Genomic DNA, 19,027 nt, shown 5'->3' with positions numbered 1-19,027 from the left:
AGAAAATAGCCATCTTTCCAATTTGAAAATCTAAACCTTTGTTATTCACTTTCCTGCTGATATAACTGGGAGTAAGAATGGGGGTAAAGAGGAGGGCAGGATTTAAAGCTTTGTCTCAAAGCATTTTAAAGACCAGTGGCAAAGGTCTTTCATAATAATAGTTTGCATGAAGAGGCAACATTCATCTGATAAGAAGTTACCATGCACTGTTAACATTCTTCACTCTCCTCCGTAACATCCAGGGGCCTCATGTTCTCTCTTTATTGCAAAGAATAAGAGCCTCCACTGCTCTTGGGCTATAAAACCCACGTTCAGGTTTGAGATTACAAACTGACTGCATGTTGAACATTTATCCCAGGGTGTTTTTCGTTTGGCCTTCAGGGTTTTAAATACTGGTTGCCAATATTTAAAAATTGTGAAATTTCACACAAAAAGCCAGCTTTAGGGTGACTTGGGAGAAAAACAGAACAAAACACTTATCTCAGAACACTGGACCCACATTCCTGAGGACAACAATCTGCTAGAGCCGAACAGCTGCTCCCTTCAGTTACAGCATGGACACTTCAATTTGCCACATTCCTTTATCATTCCCCATTGTCTCCCACCAGGCCAGTTTCAATCATTTGCTTTACTTTTCTGGCTTCTGTAGACGTCTGCAAACCCTAGCTAGACCGTTGATGCCTCCCACAAAAACTTACTTTGTCCTGTCCCTCATCAGTTTTTCTAAACAATAGCTAGGTGATCTGTCTAGCTATGGGTATTTTTACATGTGTCTTCTGGAGATAGTATCTTACTAGGAAGAGACGACTCTGCAGGTGGAAATCACAAGCACCAAGATATTACAAACAGGACTGCAACTACCCATTCTACCTTTTCTGCTATCCTGATGTAGCCACACCCTCGCTGTCCTCAGGCAAACCAAAGGTCTTGGTTTTCTGTAGAACAATGAGCACCAGCCTATACGTGAAACCTATTTAAAGAATACTTTTATAGATCATCCTTGCGCCAGAGAACTAACAACTACTAAGATATATTCTGCCTCCCGGTTTCCTTGGAGGGTTCAGGATATCCGGCCTGACGGAATTTCCCCTCACCTGATTTCGGGGCCCATTTAACGCTGGGAAGTCGCGCCCAAGATGCGCGCATATCCAGCATGAGCTCATTTCTTAGGGGCGTTTCCAGAAGGCTGGCCTCGCCGCGCGCGCCAGGCGCCGTCAGCCTCATTTCTAATCAATGGTTCCGGCGGCTGAGCGGGGCGCGGCCACCCAGGGGCGCTGCTGTTTCTCTGAAAGCTTTGTTCCCAGTATAGCATTTGAAAATTCCCTCCCGGCCTGAGAGACGCCCTGCATCGTCTGGCCCTTTCAGGAAGCACGCTGGCACTTGGGACGAACTATACCGGGTGAAAGGGAGTCTGGGCGCGCATAATTAACAGCGCCCAGCCGGGAGACTCCAGTGGGTGGGGAGAGCCCCTAATTCCTCTGCTCGCCTGAGCGCTGCGAGCCCAGTCCCGCCGACCGCAGCAGTTTCGGACCGCCTGTGTGGAGAGCCCGCGCTCCCTATTTGCGGTTTCCATATGGTGTGGGAGCACCCGCAGGCGAGCCCGTCACAGACTGCTACTAGCCCAGTTGCGCTTTCCCCGGCTCCTGGGACCGCCGCCGGAGGCCAAAGGCCAATCACACTGCAGCTAGGTCTTGCGATTGGACGGCAGTGAGTACCGATTGGCTACTGCTAGAGGTTTCGGCCTCCCTCCCTTTCCCTTTTGCTCCAGCTCCAGCTCCAAAGCTTCAGGCCAATGAGAAGGTACTTTATAGAAGCCCTCCCCTTGCTTTCTTCTTCTCCCAACATTGGCGAGGTGGGGGACACGTTCTGACTGGCCAGACTGTTCTCGGAAGCCCCCTTCCGTTTACCAATCACCGATAGATGTACACTCCCAGCAGAGTTTTTGGCCAATTACAAAGCGGCCATGGAGCCCAGCCGTGCTGTTTCACCAGCGACCCCGGGGTTTCACTGCCCTTAACGCTTCGAGCGTTTTTTCTTGAGGGCCGGCGGCTCTGATTGGCCCTGCTACAGTGTCGAATTTCTCCTTCAGCCAGCCACGGAACAAGGCGAACCCACCTTCTCGTTCGGGTATCTTCGTTATTTTTCGCTCTTGGGCGTGGATTTCCAGCGACACATTATAATTGGTTCCTTAGGTCGATCGGCTTTTTCCGGGACAAGCTGCTAACAAACGACGTCCGTGATTGGTACGCTCAGGCTTCGGCTCTCCAACTGAAGCGGACCAGCGGGGCTAGGCCCGCGATTCCCAGACGCCTGTTACGCGGGCGGGGCGCTGGGTGGTGTAAGACAGGGTGGGGGAGGAAGGAGGCGGAGGAAGAGTAGGAGGGGGGGAGGAGGAGGAGGAGTGGGTAAGAGCTAGGCGGCTGCGCAGACGGCGCTCCCCACACAGAGCAGCCCCTGACCCGGGCGAATGCGGGATTGTGCTGCTGCCGTCGCTGTCCGGGCCGAGTGACAAAGGAAGGAAGGAAGGAAGCACGGAGGAGCCGGCCCCACAGACGCTGACAGGACTCCGGGCTGGGGGCTAAGCGTGGACACTTCCTGAGCGGGCACCGAGCGGAGGCGAGGAGGGCGGCCGCGCTGGTGCGGTGGACGGGGGAGGGGGCCCCGAGGGACGGAAGCGGTTGCTGGGTTCCCATGTCCCCGGCGTATGGGGAGCAGTCGAGGAGCTGCTGCTTGGGGTCTGAAGGGAGCTGCCTCCGCCGCCGCCGCCATGGCCGCTGGATCCAGCCGCCGCCTGCAGCTGCTCCTGGCGCAATGAGGAGAGGAGCCGCCGACACCGCCCGCCTCTGACTGACTCTCGACTTCGCTGCCCTCCTGTTCTCCGGGGCCCCGCCGTCAGCCCTCCAGATCCCGCCGCTGCCGGAGCCGCAGCGTTTCCCGTCGCATCTCCGAACCACCCCCTCCCTCTCCCTCCCTCCTTCCCATCCCCCTTCTTTTCAAGCGTGAGACTCGTGATCCTTCCGCCGCTTCCCTTCTTCATTGACTCGGAAAAAAAATCCCCGAGGAAAATACAATATTCAAAGTACTTATTTTCAATCAAGTATTTACCCCCATTTCGTGTGATATATATATATATTTTTTAGGATTTTCCTCCCTTTTCTCCCTTCCAAGGAAAAGGAGGGTGAAGAATTGTATTTTTTTTCCCCAGACCCAAATCATCTATATGTTAAAAACCCATACTGATCAGTCTTGAAGAAGAAATACATCGCTTTTTTTTTTTTTTCTTATGGCTATACAAAAGGAGTAAAAGGCAAGAGTACGAAGTCTTTTTCTTGTGGGAGAACTTAATGCTGCATTTGTCATTAACCTAACACCCCAACATACAACAAAAGGAAGAAAAGGAGGAAAGAAGGAAAAGAGGGTGATTCAGGAAGAGAGTGATCATGTCAGGGCGGCCCAGAACCACCTCCTTTGCGGAGAGCTGCAAGCCAGTGCAGCAGCCTTCAGCTTTTGGCAGCATGAAAGTTAGCAGTGAGTATTGATTTTATTTTACACCTCTTCTCCACCTCATCTTAAAATAAGAAACCTTGAAATACTAGGGTCTTAAAATCTTAGATCTCCTGATAAAACAGAGATAAAAGAAATAGGCAAAAAGCTGTCTTCGGTGAAGGATGAGACAGCTCCCTCTTTTCTCCTCCCACATACACCCTCCACCGGTCTCATTAACCTTGAATTGAGAGAATATGATTTTTGTTCGGATGATTTGATACTTATTTTCTTACACGTTCCTTGCTATTGGTAGTAAGCTTTGTTAAGTGCTTGAGTATTAAAATAGTGATGGAAGTGCTTACTTGCTCATCCTTTTGGATCAAGAGGACAGGATTCGTAAACCATTATGTATCTTTGCTAAGTGTATGTCTTTTGGAATGAGGCATATTTTAATTAGCTCAGGTCTCAGGGGTTATAGTTTTGTATACCTAATAGAGAGCTTGAGTATTGCAGTGTCCTAACATTTCTTTTTTGCTTGTGTGACTGTACGAAGTGTGTGTTCTTAATCCTGAGATGAACTTGCTCAGTAACCAGCGTTCACGTTGGAAGGCAAGCATTGATTCCTTCCTTTATGAGGGGCTGGTGGGAGCTGCTGATAACCAGTCGCAGTAGTATCTCTGTATGCATTGTTTAAAATGGGGTAAATGGTTTAATATGTTATCTTTGAACATTCCCTTTCTGACATTACCAGTCTATCACTATATAATGTTTAATCAGAAGGTAACTTGGAAGTCAGTCCAATTTTTGATTGCGGTTTGTATTGTCATGTTACCAAATACTAAGTTGAATGTTATTTGTTACTGGTAATTTTGAGGTGCCATTGCATTCCGTACTTGTTAAATGATCTAGAGGTCAGGGGTCCCCTCTTAGGTTAACTAAAAATACTCTTGCATTGGTTTCCTGTCGCATTTAGATAAAACTGGATTTAGTTGTGAGTATGGATTTAGACTTTTCCATCATAGGTTTTGCAGAAGGCTGTGTGGTCCTGGATGTAGTAGGGATATTTGGGCTGTGTTCAGGACTGATGCTAGAGTGTTCACTCTTGTCCCAGATTTGTACAGAAAAGTCTGCGTTCTTGAGGTGTTTGGCATATTAAGTATCCAGTGTTCCATTGTATCTATTTGTGGATCTGTTTTTGTGCTAATGACAGTTTATTTAAACATTCTTCTAGAATTTGACAAAAGTTATATTTTCTTACTCCACGAGAAGGGCACATGATGAGGGCAAAGGAAAAAACTATTGCTTAGAAGATAACTGAAGAACTGATTTTTTAAAAAGTATATGCTGTTACATAAAGTTGATTATGTTCTTAAGCAACATAAAATGATTTTAATTGAACTCAGGATTTCAATTCATGCTGGCTTTTGGAACTTGCCCGAAACAGGGTAATCTAAAGTAATAACTGAATGGGATATTCTTTTTGAAAGTTAATTTTTGGGGGGGGGGTGAGATGACTAGTTAGTACAGAGTACAGGGTATGCCAAGAGGGAAGCTGATGATGCATCTTTCAGGGAAGGGTCAAGCTATCTAAGCATTTCATGGGGTCATTTGAAAGGAATATTTTAAAATTCTGGGGTAGTTTTTCAGCTATGATGAAGCAAATTTTATAATAGCTACTACCTAAGAGCCTCTTGTGGTACTGGAGTGTTTGTTTTTTCATCTTGGTAATATAATTTAAAAACTACTTGAAATCAGCTTTGGGTAATTAATTTATTATATTTATGCCAGAGAGCAAAATAAAATAGCTTATAATGCTACATATTTGACTTTTCTTTTTTTCCCATAATTTTCTTTAAAAATACCTTAATTCTTGATAGTGTGAGTGTTGACTGATGGGGTAACTCTTGTGAAGTATGTAGGTTAAAATGTTTAATTTTTTGTTACCATATAAGTCAACTTAATATTTAAAAAGTTGGAGTTTAGTGCTAATTGTATTTGACAACCTTGACTTTAAGGACATTTTAGAAGTAACAGGAATTGTTAAATATTGTTAGAGTACTAGTGTTTTAAAGGACCCTGTTCAAAATGAGATATCTAAGAAATTGTGGTCCTTGGCCTCAAAAGCTTATCATTTAGTAGTAGAGGCAGTTTATGAAGACACTACCAAGATGACTGTAAGATTATGAATACAAATAGAATGCTTTGTTCAGAAGGACAAAGAATCAAGGGGTGAGGTAGGTGGGTTGGAGAGGGAAAATTGCAGAGGTGTGTTTAAAGACAGGTGTTAAAGGAGGTAATAACTTCAACTGATAGAGAAGCATTGAGGATTCTAGATGGGAAGAATGGACAGACGCACAGAGATGGTGATTGTTGTACAATAGGGAAATGATTTTTGTATTAGTTGGTAAATCTGAATTAAAGGAGCCTAAATAGGAAAATGAGAGATGGAATTTGAGAAATAAAAAATCAGCTGATGGAGGGTAGAGAAGGCCTGTAAGAGTTTGGTTGAGATTCAAGAGAGATTGGAATTTATTGTAGATGGCTGAACCAAGATATTTGAAGATGATTTGGGCACCTGAATTGATGGATTAGAGTAGAGCCATTGGAGCCCGTTGAGGGATATAGTAAGGCGTGTTGTGAAACATAAGGGAATATAAACCCATAAGGGTAAAATGTGAAAATAGGATCAAAAGAACACCTTTGAGAGAACAGTGTGAATGAAGAACTGGCACAGGACTTTGGATTGGATTGAAGGGGAGTATTTGGGAAGGAGTCAGGAGTTAAAAATAAATTCTGATGTTGATGGTCTGGAAGACTTGACTGAATTATATTGTTGATTGTAATGGGAAAGTTGAGAAAATGCTGAGATGAGAGGGTAGATGAGTTCACTTTTAAAAAATTTAATATACAATAGGTTCCCTTGAAATTCAGCAGACAGCAGTTGGTTACTGGCAATGATACTTAACTTTCCAGCCTATTAATTGCACAGTTTCTAATTTTTCTACACCTAAAAATGTCAGATTTATTTTTGGATGTAGTAAACTAAAGGTTTTCATTTAAATGCTTTCCATTAAATTTCTAAAACAAAATATTTTTTATGTTGTTTCAAGAGCTTCACACTTGAAACCTAGTTATACTATTCCATAGTTGTTTATTTGAAAACAATGAAAATCATTCTTTGCACTAAACTGTGATTTAAAATTTCAGGTGTTTTATATAGCCTTTTAATCTTTGGTATAACTTAAAACTTGTTTTTTATAAGTATGATTATTCTTGGGTAAACCTCACATTAAAAATATAGTGGTAATAATAATAGCAACCTTCACTTGGTTTGTGAAGAAGGGTCTAGCAGAAGTTAAAAGCTGATTTTATAACAAGTAGTTTTTTGACTTTTTTTTGAGTTAAGCATTCATCACAACTTTAAATCAGTATATTTGAAATACTTCTTTTTGTTTACTATGGTGAAGCCAACATTTCTTTTTTGTTTACATTCAGATTCAGATGTTATTAAATAAATGTTAATAGCTATACATTTCCTTCTGTAGAATCACTTGATATTTACTCAAAATTGAGGAAAAAAAGGGACTGTCTATGGTGATTTTGGTTAAAATATTACTAATGACATCGGTATACTGTTGGTGAAAATTTAGCTAATTTACCTAGTCTTAAATACAACATTTGGAAAACAGGAAAATAAGATGAGTATTACTTATTTCCTCATATAAAACTTCTCTAGATAAGTTTTTTTTTTTTTTTTGTAGCGATGAGAGAATGATTAACGGTATTTGTGTATTATTGTGCATTTAATTGTATGGTGATTAAAACTGAAGAGTAGGTGGCAACTTAAGAGTTCCTTTATTCCCAAGGAAGCATAACCTGTTTGTGACATCCAAAAATTAGGTTATTAGAATTTAGCCAGTTTCTAGATTATCCACATTGATGTGGAAAAGAGTTCATATGTGAGATTGAAAACTAGAACCTTTATTTTCATTTCTTTCCCAATCAGACCTTTCCAGAGTTTTTAAAACACTTGAGACCTTCATATGAGAATTGCATGTTCTCTTGCTGCGTGCACCTGTAGAAGGCTAGAAACTTAAAGAGAATCCAAAGATTTGCAAATCAGTTTATGTCTCATTGGAAATTGAATTTAGAAAATGAGGTACATCTTCTCATCACTGGCATGCTGCAACGGAAAATTAGTACTTGCATCCTGTGCTCTCTGTCCCTTGTTTTGGACTTGAGTTGCAGGTGTGAGATACTGTTTTGGAGAAGTTTGCAGAGTTTTTATAAGTGTCAGCAGATTCCGAGTCTGGGGGAACTCCTGTTTTTGAGAAGGCTGTGTGTGATACACACATGTGCTGACACTGGTGCCACAATGCCATACTTTTCAGTAAGCATTTGTTAGGAGTGCTAGTGTGCTTATTTTTTAACAAGACTCATGGGATTGTGAGACTGGATGATGATGGGCAAGCTGTGAGATTGTGATATCTTTTATGATGCTCCACCCTACAATGGAGAATGGAGGGGCAGATCACATGGGTGTGGCAGGAGTAGTTGCTAGTACTAACAGGATCAACCTGATTTCCTGGATATTGTATTGTACTAATGAGAACATATCACCATATGCAAATGAATTTGTTGGAATGTTTAGCATCATTTTCTAGCATTTTTTAAAGGGTGTGCGTGAAAAGGGAATCTTTCACAATGTCAAATATAGAAGTATTTTCACGATTCATTTGTTTTAAAGTAGAGGTTACAATCTTGGTTCCTATCTTGGGTTGCACAAATCTTCCTTGATTATATAAATGTCTTGAAATTGGCTGAATGTGATATAGAAATGTATATTTATATAAAGACCTGTGTGAATAGAACAGCAAGGAAAAACTGACAGTAGAGATAAAGTCAATTTGTTTTTCCAAAAGTTTCCTGCCATGAAGTTGATATACTAAAGCAATGTTGTTCTGTTTATCATTGAGTTCTTATTCGTGTTTTTTTCTTTTTTTTTTTTTTTGTTTTTAATGATTGCTTATTTATTTTTAGAGTGAGGGAGGAGACAGAGAGAGGGAAAGAATCATCAATTTGTGGTTGCCTCTCGTGCGCCCCCAGCTGCAACCCAGGCATGCGTCCTGACTGGGAGGGAATCTAACTAGCAGCCCTTTGGTTGACAGGCTAGCGCTCAATCCACTGAGCCACACTAGCCAGGACTATTCTTGTTTTTAAAAATGAGTTAATACTCAGCAAATAATGAACATTCAGTAAGTAATGTCAGTATATACTTGTGTCTGTAATGTAGTTGCTCTGGTATAAGATATAAAGATAGAATTTTGTTGATCTGGAGTTTAGTTTACAGTTCCCCTTCCCATTTTGCTTATGTTTTGAGGAGAAAGGCTTACTTTCAGAGGCTATGCAAGTTAAAAATTTCTAAATAGTTGGTTCTTATATTTTTGTATTGAATAGTTTTCTTAGAAGTATTTCTGTTTGATCAGATTGAGGCAAATGATGGATTATTTTTAAAACTAATTCTGCCAGACCAGTTTTCCTTTTGTCTCCAGGGTACCCTGTCCAACAACAGCACAGACAGTAATTCTTTTTGTGTTCATTTATTAACATAGTCTAGAGTTGTCAATTTCTTGAGTATCCTTTCAAATCAATTTAACAATATAAAGTGAACATTTCTGACAAAGAAGAAACTATTTTTCTAGAAACTTGTATCTTAGATGATGGTATAACTCAGATGAATTTACAGGTTTAGGATTGGTTAGGCATGCTCTAAAGCCAGAGGTGGTGGGTGTGCAGACAAAAATGCTAGTAATATTGGTGCAAAGCAGTAACATACTGCTGCATTTTTGCATAACCATTAATTGTATAATGCTGAAATCCTTGGCTTGGAAAGCCAAAAATAAATCAGTTATTTTAATAGAAAGTATTAAAGTACTTTAATAATCATGTGATTGACATGCAATATGCCTATTGAATGCTTACTGTGTACTAAGTACTCTGCCAAATTCTTCATTTGCAGTATCTCCTTTAATCATTACAACAGTTCTACAAAGTAGCTAATACTATTATATTATCTCCACTTTATAGATGAGGTAAATGAGATTCAGAAAGGTGAAGCAACATGTCCACGTTCACCTGGCCAGGAAGTTGCTCTGTTAGAATTTAAATCCAGGCATTCTGATTCTAAAGCCCCTTGCTCTTTATTTATATGTCATAGAGACTGGATCGCTGTTATTTTAACACTTGGATTCCAGAGATAAACTAAAATGCCTCTTGCTTTTAGGATAATCTTCCATTGATGATTTAGTGGTGACTGTGTAAGACTTCCCTTTTGAAATTAGTTTTAGGCTTGCCTGTTGCAGATATAGTATAATACTTAAATACAGGAGTCCCTCTCTATATTGCGGTTCACTTATTGCGGCTTCACTGTATCGTGGAATTTTTAAAAATATATTTAATTATTTATCGCGGATTTTTCACTGTATTGTGGGATTTTGTGGTACCGTATACGTATGTTGTTAAAGTTACATAGGTTTAATAGTGTAGAATATGTTTAAGAACATAAGTAGTGTTTATAAAAGTGTGGGAAAGGTTAATAAGGGACTGGGAACAGTTTATAAGTGTGTGGGAAGCGTTTATAAAGCCTTAAATATATATAAATACTAAAATAAATGTAAGGTTCCTGCTTCGCGAATTTTCACCTATCGCGGGGGGGTCTAGAACGTAATACCCACGATAAATGAGGGAATACTGTACTTGTAGTTATATTGGGAAAAAAGTCTTCAATTATTTTAAAATTTCAGGGAAATCTTCTTAGGATGAACAGTGAAAATGAAAATATTAGGGCTTATGGCAGCACAAAAAGAAAAATAAGTAGTATATGCTATTTTTATTTTAATGTTCATTTAGAGCACTGGTTTTTATTGAAAAGTACTTATTGTTCATAAGTAAATCTGGTGTATGTATATATTTACATTTCCAGGTAATACCTAGAATGTGATTCACCAAATTAGCCATTATTAAGGATTATTATTATCTCCATCTTTTCTTGTAGGTTGTATAGTGTTTTTAAGAGTTCTTTCTATTCCTCCTTTTTTAAAAAACATTTTTTAAATTTTTTATTTTATTTTTTTCTTAAATATGCATTATTGATTATGGTGTTACAGTTGCCCCAATTTCTTTTACTTTTGTTCCCCTCTACCCAGTGACATCCCTCCCTCCAGTTGTCTGCCCCCCGCCTTAGTCCATGCCCATTGGTTGTGCATATAGTTCCTCTCACATCTTCCTATCTACTCCACTCCCTCCTACTATGCTTCCTAATTCCTGCACCATCTCCCTCCTTTTCCCCCCTTCCCCCTCCCTGCTGACCTCCCCCCATAATGTTCCCCATACCTATAATTCTTTTCACACTCTTGTTGCCTACTTAGTTTGCCTTTGTTTCGGTTCTCTAGCTTCTGTTGTTGGTTGTTGTGATACAGCTTTCATTTTAATGTTCATAGTTTTGATCCGTTCTCCTAAATAAGTCCCTTTAACATCTCATATAACAGTGGTTTGGATCTGATGAACTCCTTCAGTTTTACTTTGTCCTGGAAGCACTTTCTCTGCCCTTCTATTCTGAATGACAGCTTCGCTGGATAGAGTATTTGTGGTTGTAGGTTTTTGCTTTGCATTACCTTGAATATTTCTTGTCAGTCCCTTCTTGCCTGCAGAGTTTCTTTTGAGAAATCAGCTGACAGTCTTATTGGGATGCCTTTGTATGTAATTCTCTTCTTCTCTCTTGCTGCTTTTAAGATTCTCTCTTTATCTTTAATTTTTGATATTTTGATTATAATGTGTCTTGCTGTGGTTCTCTCTGGGTCCAGTTTTTCTGGAATTCTCTGTGCTTCCTGGACCTGGAAGTCTATTTCCTTCCCCGAGTTAGGGAAGTTCTGCTTCATTATTTTTTCACATAATTTTTCCATTTCTAGTACTTCTTCTTCACCTTCTGGCAACCCTATGATTCGGATGTTGGTCCGCTTATAGCTGTCCCATAGGTTTCTGAGCCTCTCCTCATTTTCCTCACTTCTCGTTTCCTCTTTCTGCATTGGTTGACTGTTTGTTCCTTCCCTGTGTTTCGATTTGTTGATTTGATCCCTGGTTTTCTTGCCCTCACCACTAGTTTCGTATGTGTTTTTGTTCATTTCAGCAGGACTAGCCTTCATTCCTTCTCTGACTGGTTTAAGAATTGCTGTTAGGTCTGCAAGCGGTTTTATAAGCAAAGCTCTGAACTGTGCCTCAGAAAGATTTTCTGTCTGCTGCTTCGTTAGATTAGAAATTTGCTGTCTGGTCATTTCATCACTGGGATCTCTATCATGATCTGTGCCATCCTGAACAGTTTTGTGTTTACCTTTGCTTCCTGGGCAGGGCTGTCACACCTCCTACGCTACAGGGGACGGAGCCTCATGCACTTGTCACAACCGGGCGTTTTCTGCCGGGGTGGGGGTCCAAGATGAATTCCTGCTGTCCAATCTCCGATGAGAGACTGGGAGCCTCCTCCTCCATCCCCATCCCCACCGGGCCTCACAGTCCGAGGCAATGGGGGTCTGCAAGCTGATGGGTCTGCAGCCGGGGTTGCTCCCCAGGCACTTCTTACCTCCCCTTAAATACGGTTGTCTGAGCTTACTGCTGTCCTGCCGCTGTCACTGCTGCTGCCGGGGACAGCACAGCTTGACCTCTTTTCCCCGGCTTCACCACTCCTACCTGTCCAGACGAGCACCACTTCTTTATAACTTCATATGTTGGACTTCCATTTATTTTCTGGAACTTCTGGTTATTGCTGGTTTTGCGGTAGTTGTAGTCCTTCTTAGTTGTGGAGGGAGATGGGGCGTTTCAATCTAGGCCTCCATCTTGGCCGGAAGTCTATTCCTCTTTTTAATAATTGACAACAAACCGTCAAAGTTTTTTGGATTTTTTTCCCTTATATATGCACAACCAAGGAATTAGTCAAGTATAAGACATTAGTTAGGTCTGGAACTCTGAGCCTTTAGGGTTTGTTTGTTTGCTTGTTTCTGTATTTTTGTTTTTTTAAAGAATAATAGCTATGCATCAGTTTGAAATTAGAATTGGGTTATTTGTATTATCACCTTTTGGGAATCAGGAAATAAACCAAAAAGGCTCGTGAGCAGGTGAAATCCCCAAATGGTGCATAAATTTTGCACATGGACTGGTTTTTAGGCTTTTTTTTTTTTTAATTCTAAAAATTTTTTTTTTTAATTAAATTTATTTTAGAGAGGAAGGGGAGGGGGAGAGACAGAGAAACAGAAACATTGATTTTGTTGTTCACATTGTCATGCATTGATTGGTCGATTCTTGTATGTGCCTTGAGTGGGGATCAAACCTGCAACCTTGGTGCATCGGAACGACATTCTAATCAACTGAGCTACCTGGCCAAGACCTATTTAAACCTGTGTATTATTATTTAACACATATTCCTAATTCATTAAATTGTCTGGTTTTCTAAACTCCAAATTAGAGGGGGATAAATGGATACTGATGTTAAGTATTACATCTTCTAAAAAGAATAGACAACTCAGGAAAACAAGCGTTTTGGGATTACTTAATTGTAGGCTTACACATCTCCTGGGGAAATTGATAATTGTTCAAGATGTTGACCTAGAGAAGGTTAATGTATACAACTTTACTCTTAAAAGGGCAGTAGTCAGGAATGTCTCTTCTGGATGGCTGGTGTTCTGGAATAACTTCTTATTACATCAGACATTCTCTAAATTTGTTGGTCACTGAAGTGATGAGGAAGAGAACTGGGTCATCTCATTTCTGTTAGGTTGACCAACTCTAGTTAAATTTCAGTGATATGGGTAAAGGTACTAAAGTCTTCAGTGTGCTACCCCAGAATATTGTCTCCCAGTGGTTTCATTGTCCATTGTATTTATTACTCAAACACAGCATTTTATCTGACTTAAGGTTTATTGTCTAATTTTTTCTTCTGTGGCATATATGGAGCTGCTGTTTGGATTTTTACCTGCCCATATCTTCTGTTTATAGAATGCTTGAAGGCTCTGCATGGAGTTATTTAAGCTTTTTTATGAATTATGATTAGCCATTAGAGAGTAACTTTACCAAATACACATATAGTCTATGTATGAGAATTAAAATGGTGGGTGTCTTAACTGTTGATCTGAAGTAAAAGGCCAGTCATAACAACAGTACTTTTTCCCCCTTTGGAGGTCTTAAGAAATTCTTAGGGGTTTGATTGGCTAATGTAGCTAAAAAGGTTGTGTTTTCAATTACTTTCTAAAGAAGGCTAACCTATTTTTTAAAAAGGTGTCTCCCTCTACTTCCCCTTATTCCTTAAAATCAGTTAATTCATTTAAATTGATTAACCACTTTCTTCATGACTTGTGTTGAAGTTACTGAGCTGAGCCAAATTACTGCTCTTAGACTTTCAAGTTTGTAAAGGCAGCACCTGAATGTTTGGAGGTACTAACGTTATGCCTGTCATCAGACTTGATTATATTACACTTTATTTGCTGTTTTATTGGCATTTCAGAGCTTTGACAGTATACACATTATTTCAACTCTGCAAGGAAGAGAGAGGCTCTTTGAGTTGATAGGGTTTCAATTTTAATATGTAATTGCTTGTATATATGTATCAATATATCATATTTACATAATATGCATAATAGTAATCAAATATTAATTGGATGTTTTATGATAAAGTTATATGCTTATCTATATACAAGGTCTGTCTGGAAAATGTCCAGCCATTGTTAATATAACAAGAATGGTTTGCGTGACATCAGTGTAACCTGTAGCCAAGGAGAGTGGACTGGAATGCACTTGTATGATCAGTGATAACTTCACTGTACTAATCATTGGGGGCGGTAGAGCCACTGAGTGAGCATGTGTACTGTGTGGCCACCGCATTCAAAATGACTGAGCTAGTAGAGCAACAAATCTGCATCAGATTTTGTGTTAAGCTTGAACATTCTTCTGCGGAAACTATTTGGATGAGTTAGAAGGCCGTAGCTATGGGCAACTGGTAATTGACAGCTTCATTATGACAACACTCCCACTCATTCATCACATCTCATGCAGAGTTTTTTGGCGAAACATCAAATCACTCAGGTGACTTAGCCCCCCTATAGCCCAGATTTGGTGCCCTGAAGTTTCTGGCTTTTCCCAAAACTAAAATCAACTATGAAAGGGAAGAGATATCAGACTGTCGATGAGATTCAGGAAAATATGACAGGGCATTTGATGGTGATTGGGAGAACTGTGCGAAATCCCAAGGTGCCTATTTTGAAGGGGACTAAGGCGTCATTGTCCTATGTAAATGTTTCTTGTATCTTGTACCTTCTTTAATAAATGTTTCTATTTCTCATATTACATGGGTGGATGCCTTCTGGACAGACCTCATATTTTTGCTTTAAGAAATAGAAATAACATGGTTCAAAATTTTAAAAGTTATTCAGTAATATCTTTTGTGTGCTCCTGCTCTGTAACTACCAGCTCCCTTTCTTGGGGACATGTCGCCAGCCTTCCAGGTTTTTACGTATCCTTCTCTAGGTGATTGAATGTTTACAGGTTACTTCTTATCTGGAATTATATTTTGTGCATACATACCTAAATTGACACTGGTTTTTTAGCATAAGAATGTTAGATTTAAAACTACTTAAACCAATTGCTCTAGAAAATTGCTGTTTTTCATCACTAAATCTAAATGATTTAGATTATTAAATCCTTATTTTTCTGAATGCATCAGATAGGGAGTAAGAACGAAGTTGAGAGGATTTTATTCATAGCAATAAGAGGTAAACTGCTAACGTCATAACCAGTGAACACTTAGCACATTTAAAATACTTCTCACTGTGTATTTGAAAAATGATCTACAGTGTCAGGTAGATATTATCTGTATTTTTGCTGGAGGTAGTTGTTTTATGGTAAAGAAAAAGACAAAGGATAATTTAATTTTTGCTCTTTCCATTTTTCTGACAACTTAAATGAACAAACCTGTTCTCTTGAGAGATCAGAAGTGCAGAGTGCGTCAGTGTCAGTGAAGCCTGTGTCTTTTACCTCTTTTAAGAGTAGCATACAGTTTAATTGTGCTCATAAACCAAGCACAAGCACTCCTTAGACATTTAAAAAATTTTTATTTTTATAAAGTAATACATTAATATTATTTAAAGAAATCAAATAGTGTGTAAAGTCTTATTACGGAAACTAGTCTTCTGTCCTCCAGTTCTATTTGTCAGGAGCTATTTCCTCTAGTAGTTTTTGTCATGTTTTTAATTAGGATACTCTTTGTCTATTAAAAATATTTTTAGATACTTGTTTTCCTATTATGGTAGATACTGTTTATTGTCATTCTCATTTCCCTTTGGCTATCATGCTAATATAATTATACCACTATTTTTGGTTAAGTCAATGTATGAATTATACAGTAATTCAAATAATTAATACTCAGTATCTGGATAATAAGCAGTATTCTTAGCACAGCAAGTAGTGTACAAAGATCACATTTCCTTTTAAAAATATATAAAAAAACTCAGCTTTAAAATACATCCATTTAAAGTTGTGGAGTTTGGTGGATTTTAGAACATTTTTTATCACCCCTAAAAGAAACTCGGTCCCCATTAGCAGTCATTCTTCATAGTTCTCTTCTTCCCAGCTCTAGGCACTACCACTAATCTACTCAGTCTCTATGGATTTCCCTATTCTAGACATTTCATATAAATGAAATCATATAATATGTGACCATTTGTGACTGGCTTCTTTTACTTCCCATAATGTATTTTAGGTTCATTTATGGTATAGCATTTATTAGTACTTTATTCTTTTTTTTTTTTTAAGATTTTATTTATTTATTTTTAAAGAGAGAGGAAGGAGGGGGAAAGAGAGGGTGAGAAATACAAATGTGTGGTTGCCTCTCGCATGCCCCCAACTGGGGACCCAGGCTGCAGCCCAGGCATGTGCTCTGACTGGGAATGGAACTGGCGACCCTTTGGTTTTCAGGCTGGCGCTCAATCCACTGAGCCACACCAGTCAGTGCAGTACTTTATTCCTTTTTATTGCTGAATAATATTTCATGGTATGGAAATGCCACCATTTGTTTATTCATTCATCAGTTGAAGAACATTTGGATTGCTCTCTCCTTTTGGCTAGTATGAATAATGAACATTTGTGAACAGGTTTTTGTGTGGATACATTTCAGATCTTTTGGATATATACTTATAAGTGGAATTGCTAGGTTGTATGGCAAGTCTGTTTAATATTTTAAGGAACTATCAAACTGTTTCCAAAGTGACAATCACATTTTCTTTGCTTTTAATTAAAAACAAACACTTTATTGTTGCCATTTATCTTTTCTTGCACTGTTTGCAATTATCATAACTTTGATTTTTTCCCCCCTCAACTTTTATCAGGCATTCTCTAGATTTTGTCCCACCATCTGTTGTTTTCCTGGAATGTCATTTTTCCTAGAGTCCTTGTCCTACTGCTGGGATCCATCCTACTGCTGGGATCTGTCCTGGTTGTTTTCCAGGTCTCGCAGTACAGCTGTCATCTACTGATTTCTTTCACTGCTCTTTAGTGCCCACTCTCCTGTTTCCTAGATCCCATGTCTTTGTGTCACTGAGTAGTTCTTATCTAACATAATCTCATTATATCAGCCAGCAGTGCCCAGAGTATTAACTACTTGGGTAAATGTATCTAGAAAAGTAGTTAGTTGTTTTTTTTTTTTTTTTTTTTTTAACATTTGCTCCAACAGGGTAGTTAAGAAGCTGACTAGCTCTTTTTTTTTTTTTTTTAATTTATTGTTTTTCTGTTGCAGTTGTCCCACTCCCCTATCCCCTTCTCCCACAGTCAATCACCGCCCTGTTGTCCATGTCCATGGGTCACTGACTAGCTTTTTTGGTGTGTATCTCTCTTACCTTTTCAGTATCTAGACATTGAGATATTACTTTGTATCACTACAATTAAGGGATTACCTTGCCGAAGTAAGGCAACAATATGAAGCAAGTACAGAAATCTGAACAACATTAATATTAAGCAATTGTTTAAACCTTGTTTATTCAATAGAAATATAATGCAGACCACAAATGTGAGTCACCTATGTAATTAAAAATTTTCCAAGATCCACATTAAAAAGAGTAAAAAAGCACAGGTGAACTTAATTTTAATAATTTATTTAACCCAGTATATTCAAAATATTATTTCAACATGTAATCATTTTGAAATTTACTGAGATATTTTATTTTTTAATTTGGTACAAAAACTTTACAACTTAGTGGGTATTTTACACTTATAGCCCATCTTAATTTGGAGTAGCCACATTTTAAATGTTCTGTAGCCTTGTGTTACTAGTAGTTATTGTATTAGTGAAGACATTAGTGCAGATTTAAAATACTGTCTAGGTATTATGTTATTGTGTCATATTGTCTGTCTAATCATATATGTAGTCTATTTTCAAGCATATGTGATTTAAACATCATTGATTGCTTTCTTTTGAGTGATGTCTTCAGTTTATTTTGTATTTTTATACACATTGAGAGAGGATGAGACTTTTATGTTCTTTAGTAAGATGCTTGCTATAGGAGGTAATGATTTTTCTCCCATATTTTAGCATAACTGTTAAAATGTATATTGAAAGTCTTATTGGTATGCTTGTGAGATGTTGTCATTGTCATGATTGTCCTGATCCTGATGGAATTTTTTCAGTCTATTCTTTGTCATATGTCTCTCTCCCCTTGCTATTTTAAAGACATACCCAGCTTTCAGAGTCCCAAATGTAACCTCAGCCACTTAGTTTTCCATGCCTTACCCCAAGGCTTGAAATCCACTTGCATGTAACTATTATAGTACCCTCTGTCCTCCTACTTCTGGTCTGCCCTGTATTCTTGTTAACTTGTCTCTTCCTAGGGGGTTATAAATTGCTTTATAGCAAAAAAAATATTTTACTTAACTTTATATTTTTTGCAGTGTGTCAGCCTTGTACTTTTTCAGTGTGGAGCATGGTGCTTTCTATATTGGGTCATTTAGTACATACTTGAGTTGAAGGCAATTTGTCATGGTAGTTAAATGAATACATGATGGTGTTTACATGGTATAGAGTTGCTAGGTCACCAAACTATCATTGATGTTTCTAGGAATGTTAAAGTTTTGATATAAGAAATGATAAAGTTAAAAACTTGTTATTTTTAAACATGAGGAACAATAGTAGGAAAAGGAGAGACTCAGAAATATTGTTTTCACCAAGTAGCTTATCCTCCAAGAGATACTGTAACAGACTATTTAAATATGAATAGTCCCAGCCCCATCATCATGGATGTACTTAGACTTGTAATTGTATTGTGGAGATTTATGAAAACTTTTAAGTTTTACAAGACCTCTTTTTATGTCTCTGAGATAGTATTTATTTGCTGTATAAGTACATATATCAATTGAAGAGCTTTCTCAGAGAGTGAGGAATACTAATAAACAATATGGGTCCTCTTACTAAATTATCCAACCTCTTACATAGCTATTTAATTTTGCTGTTTGTGTT

At 38.7% G+C, this 19,027-nt stretch overlaps 1 protein-coding gene across 2 annotated transcripts in view; it reads left to right on the top strand.

Annotated features, from left to right (window-relative positions):
- Positions 1 to 3,272: 3,272 nt before the first annotated feature.
- Positions 3,273 to 19,027, top strand: part of GSK3B (glycogen synthase kinase 3 beta) — a 221,121-nt gene continuing 205,366 nt past the window's right edge. For both annotated transcript variants that reach the window (XM_090277069.1, XM_090277060.1), the window contains exon 1: positions 3,273 to 3,528. In XM_090277069.1, the coding sequence (XP_090133195.1) occupies positions 3,441 to 3,528 (88 nt within the window). In that variant the 5' untranslated portion in view covers positions 3,273 to 3,440. The remainder of the gene's footprint in view (positions 3,529 to 19,027) is intronic.

This window comes from Furipterus horrens, unplaced genomic scaffold (genome assembly GCF_987537825.1).
Source record: "Furipterus horrens unplaced genomic scaffold, mFurHor1.1.pri manual_scaffold_1, whole genome shotgun sequence".
In the NCBI taxonomy this organism is placed as follows: domain Eukaryota; kingdom Metazoa; phylum Chordata; class Mammalia; order Chiroptera; family Furipteridae; genus Furipterus; species Furipterus horrens.
Note: the sequence above shows the minus strand (reverse complement) of the source record. Positions and strands in the feature narration are given on the sequence as shown.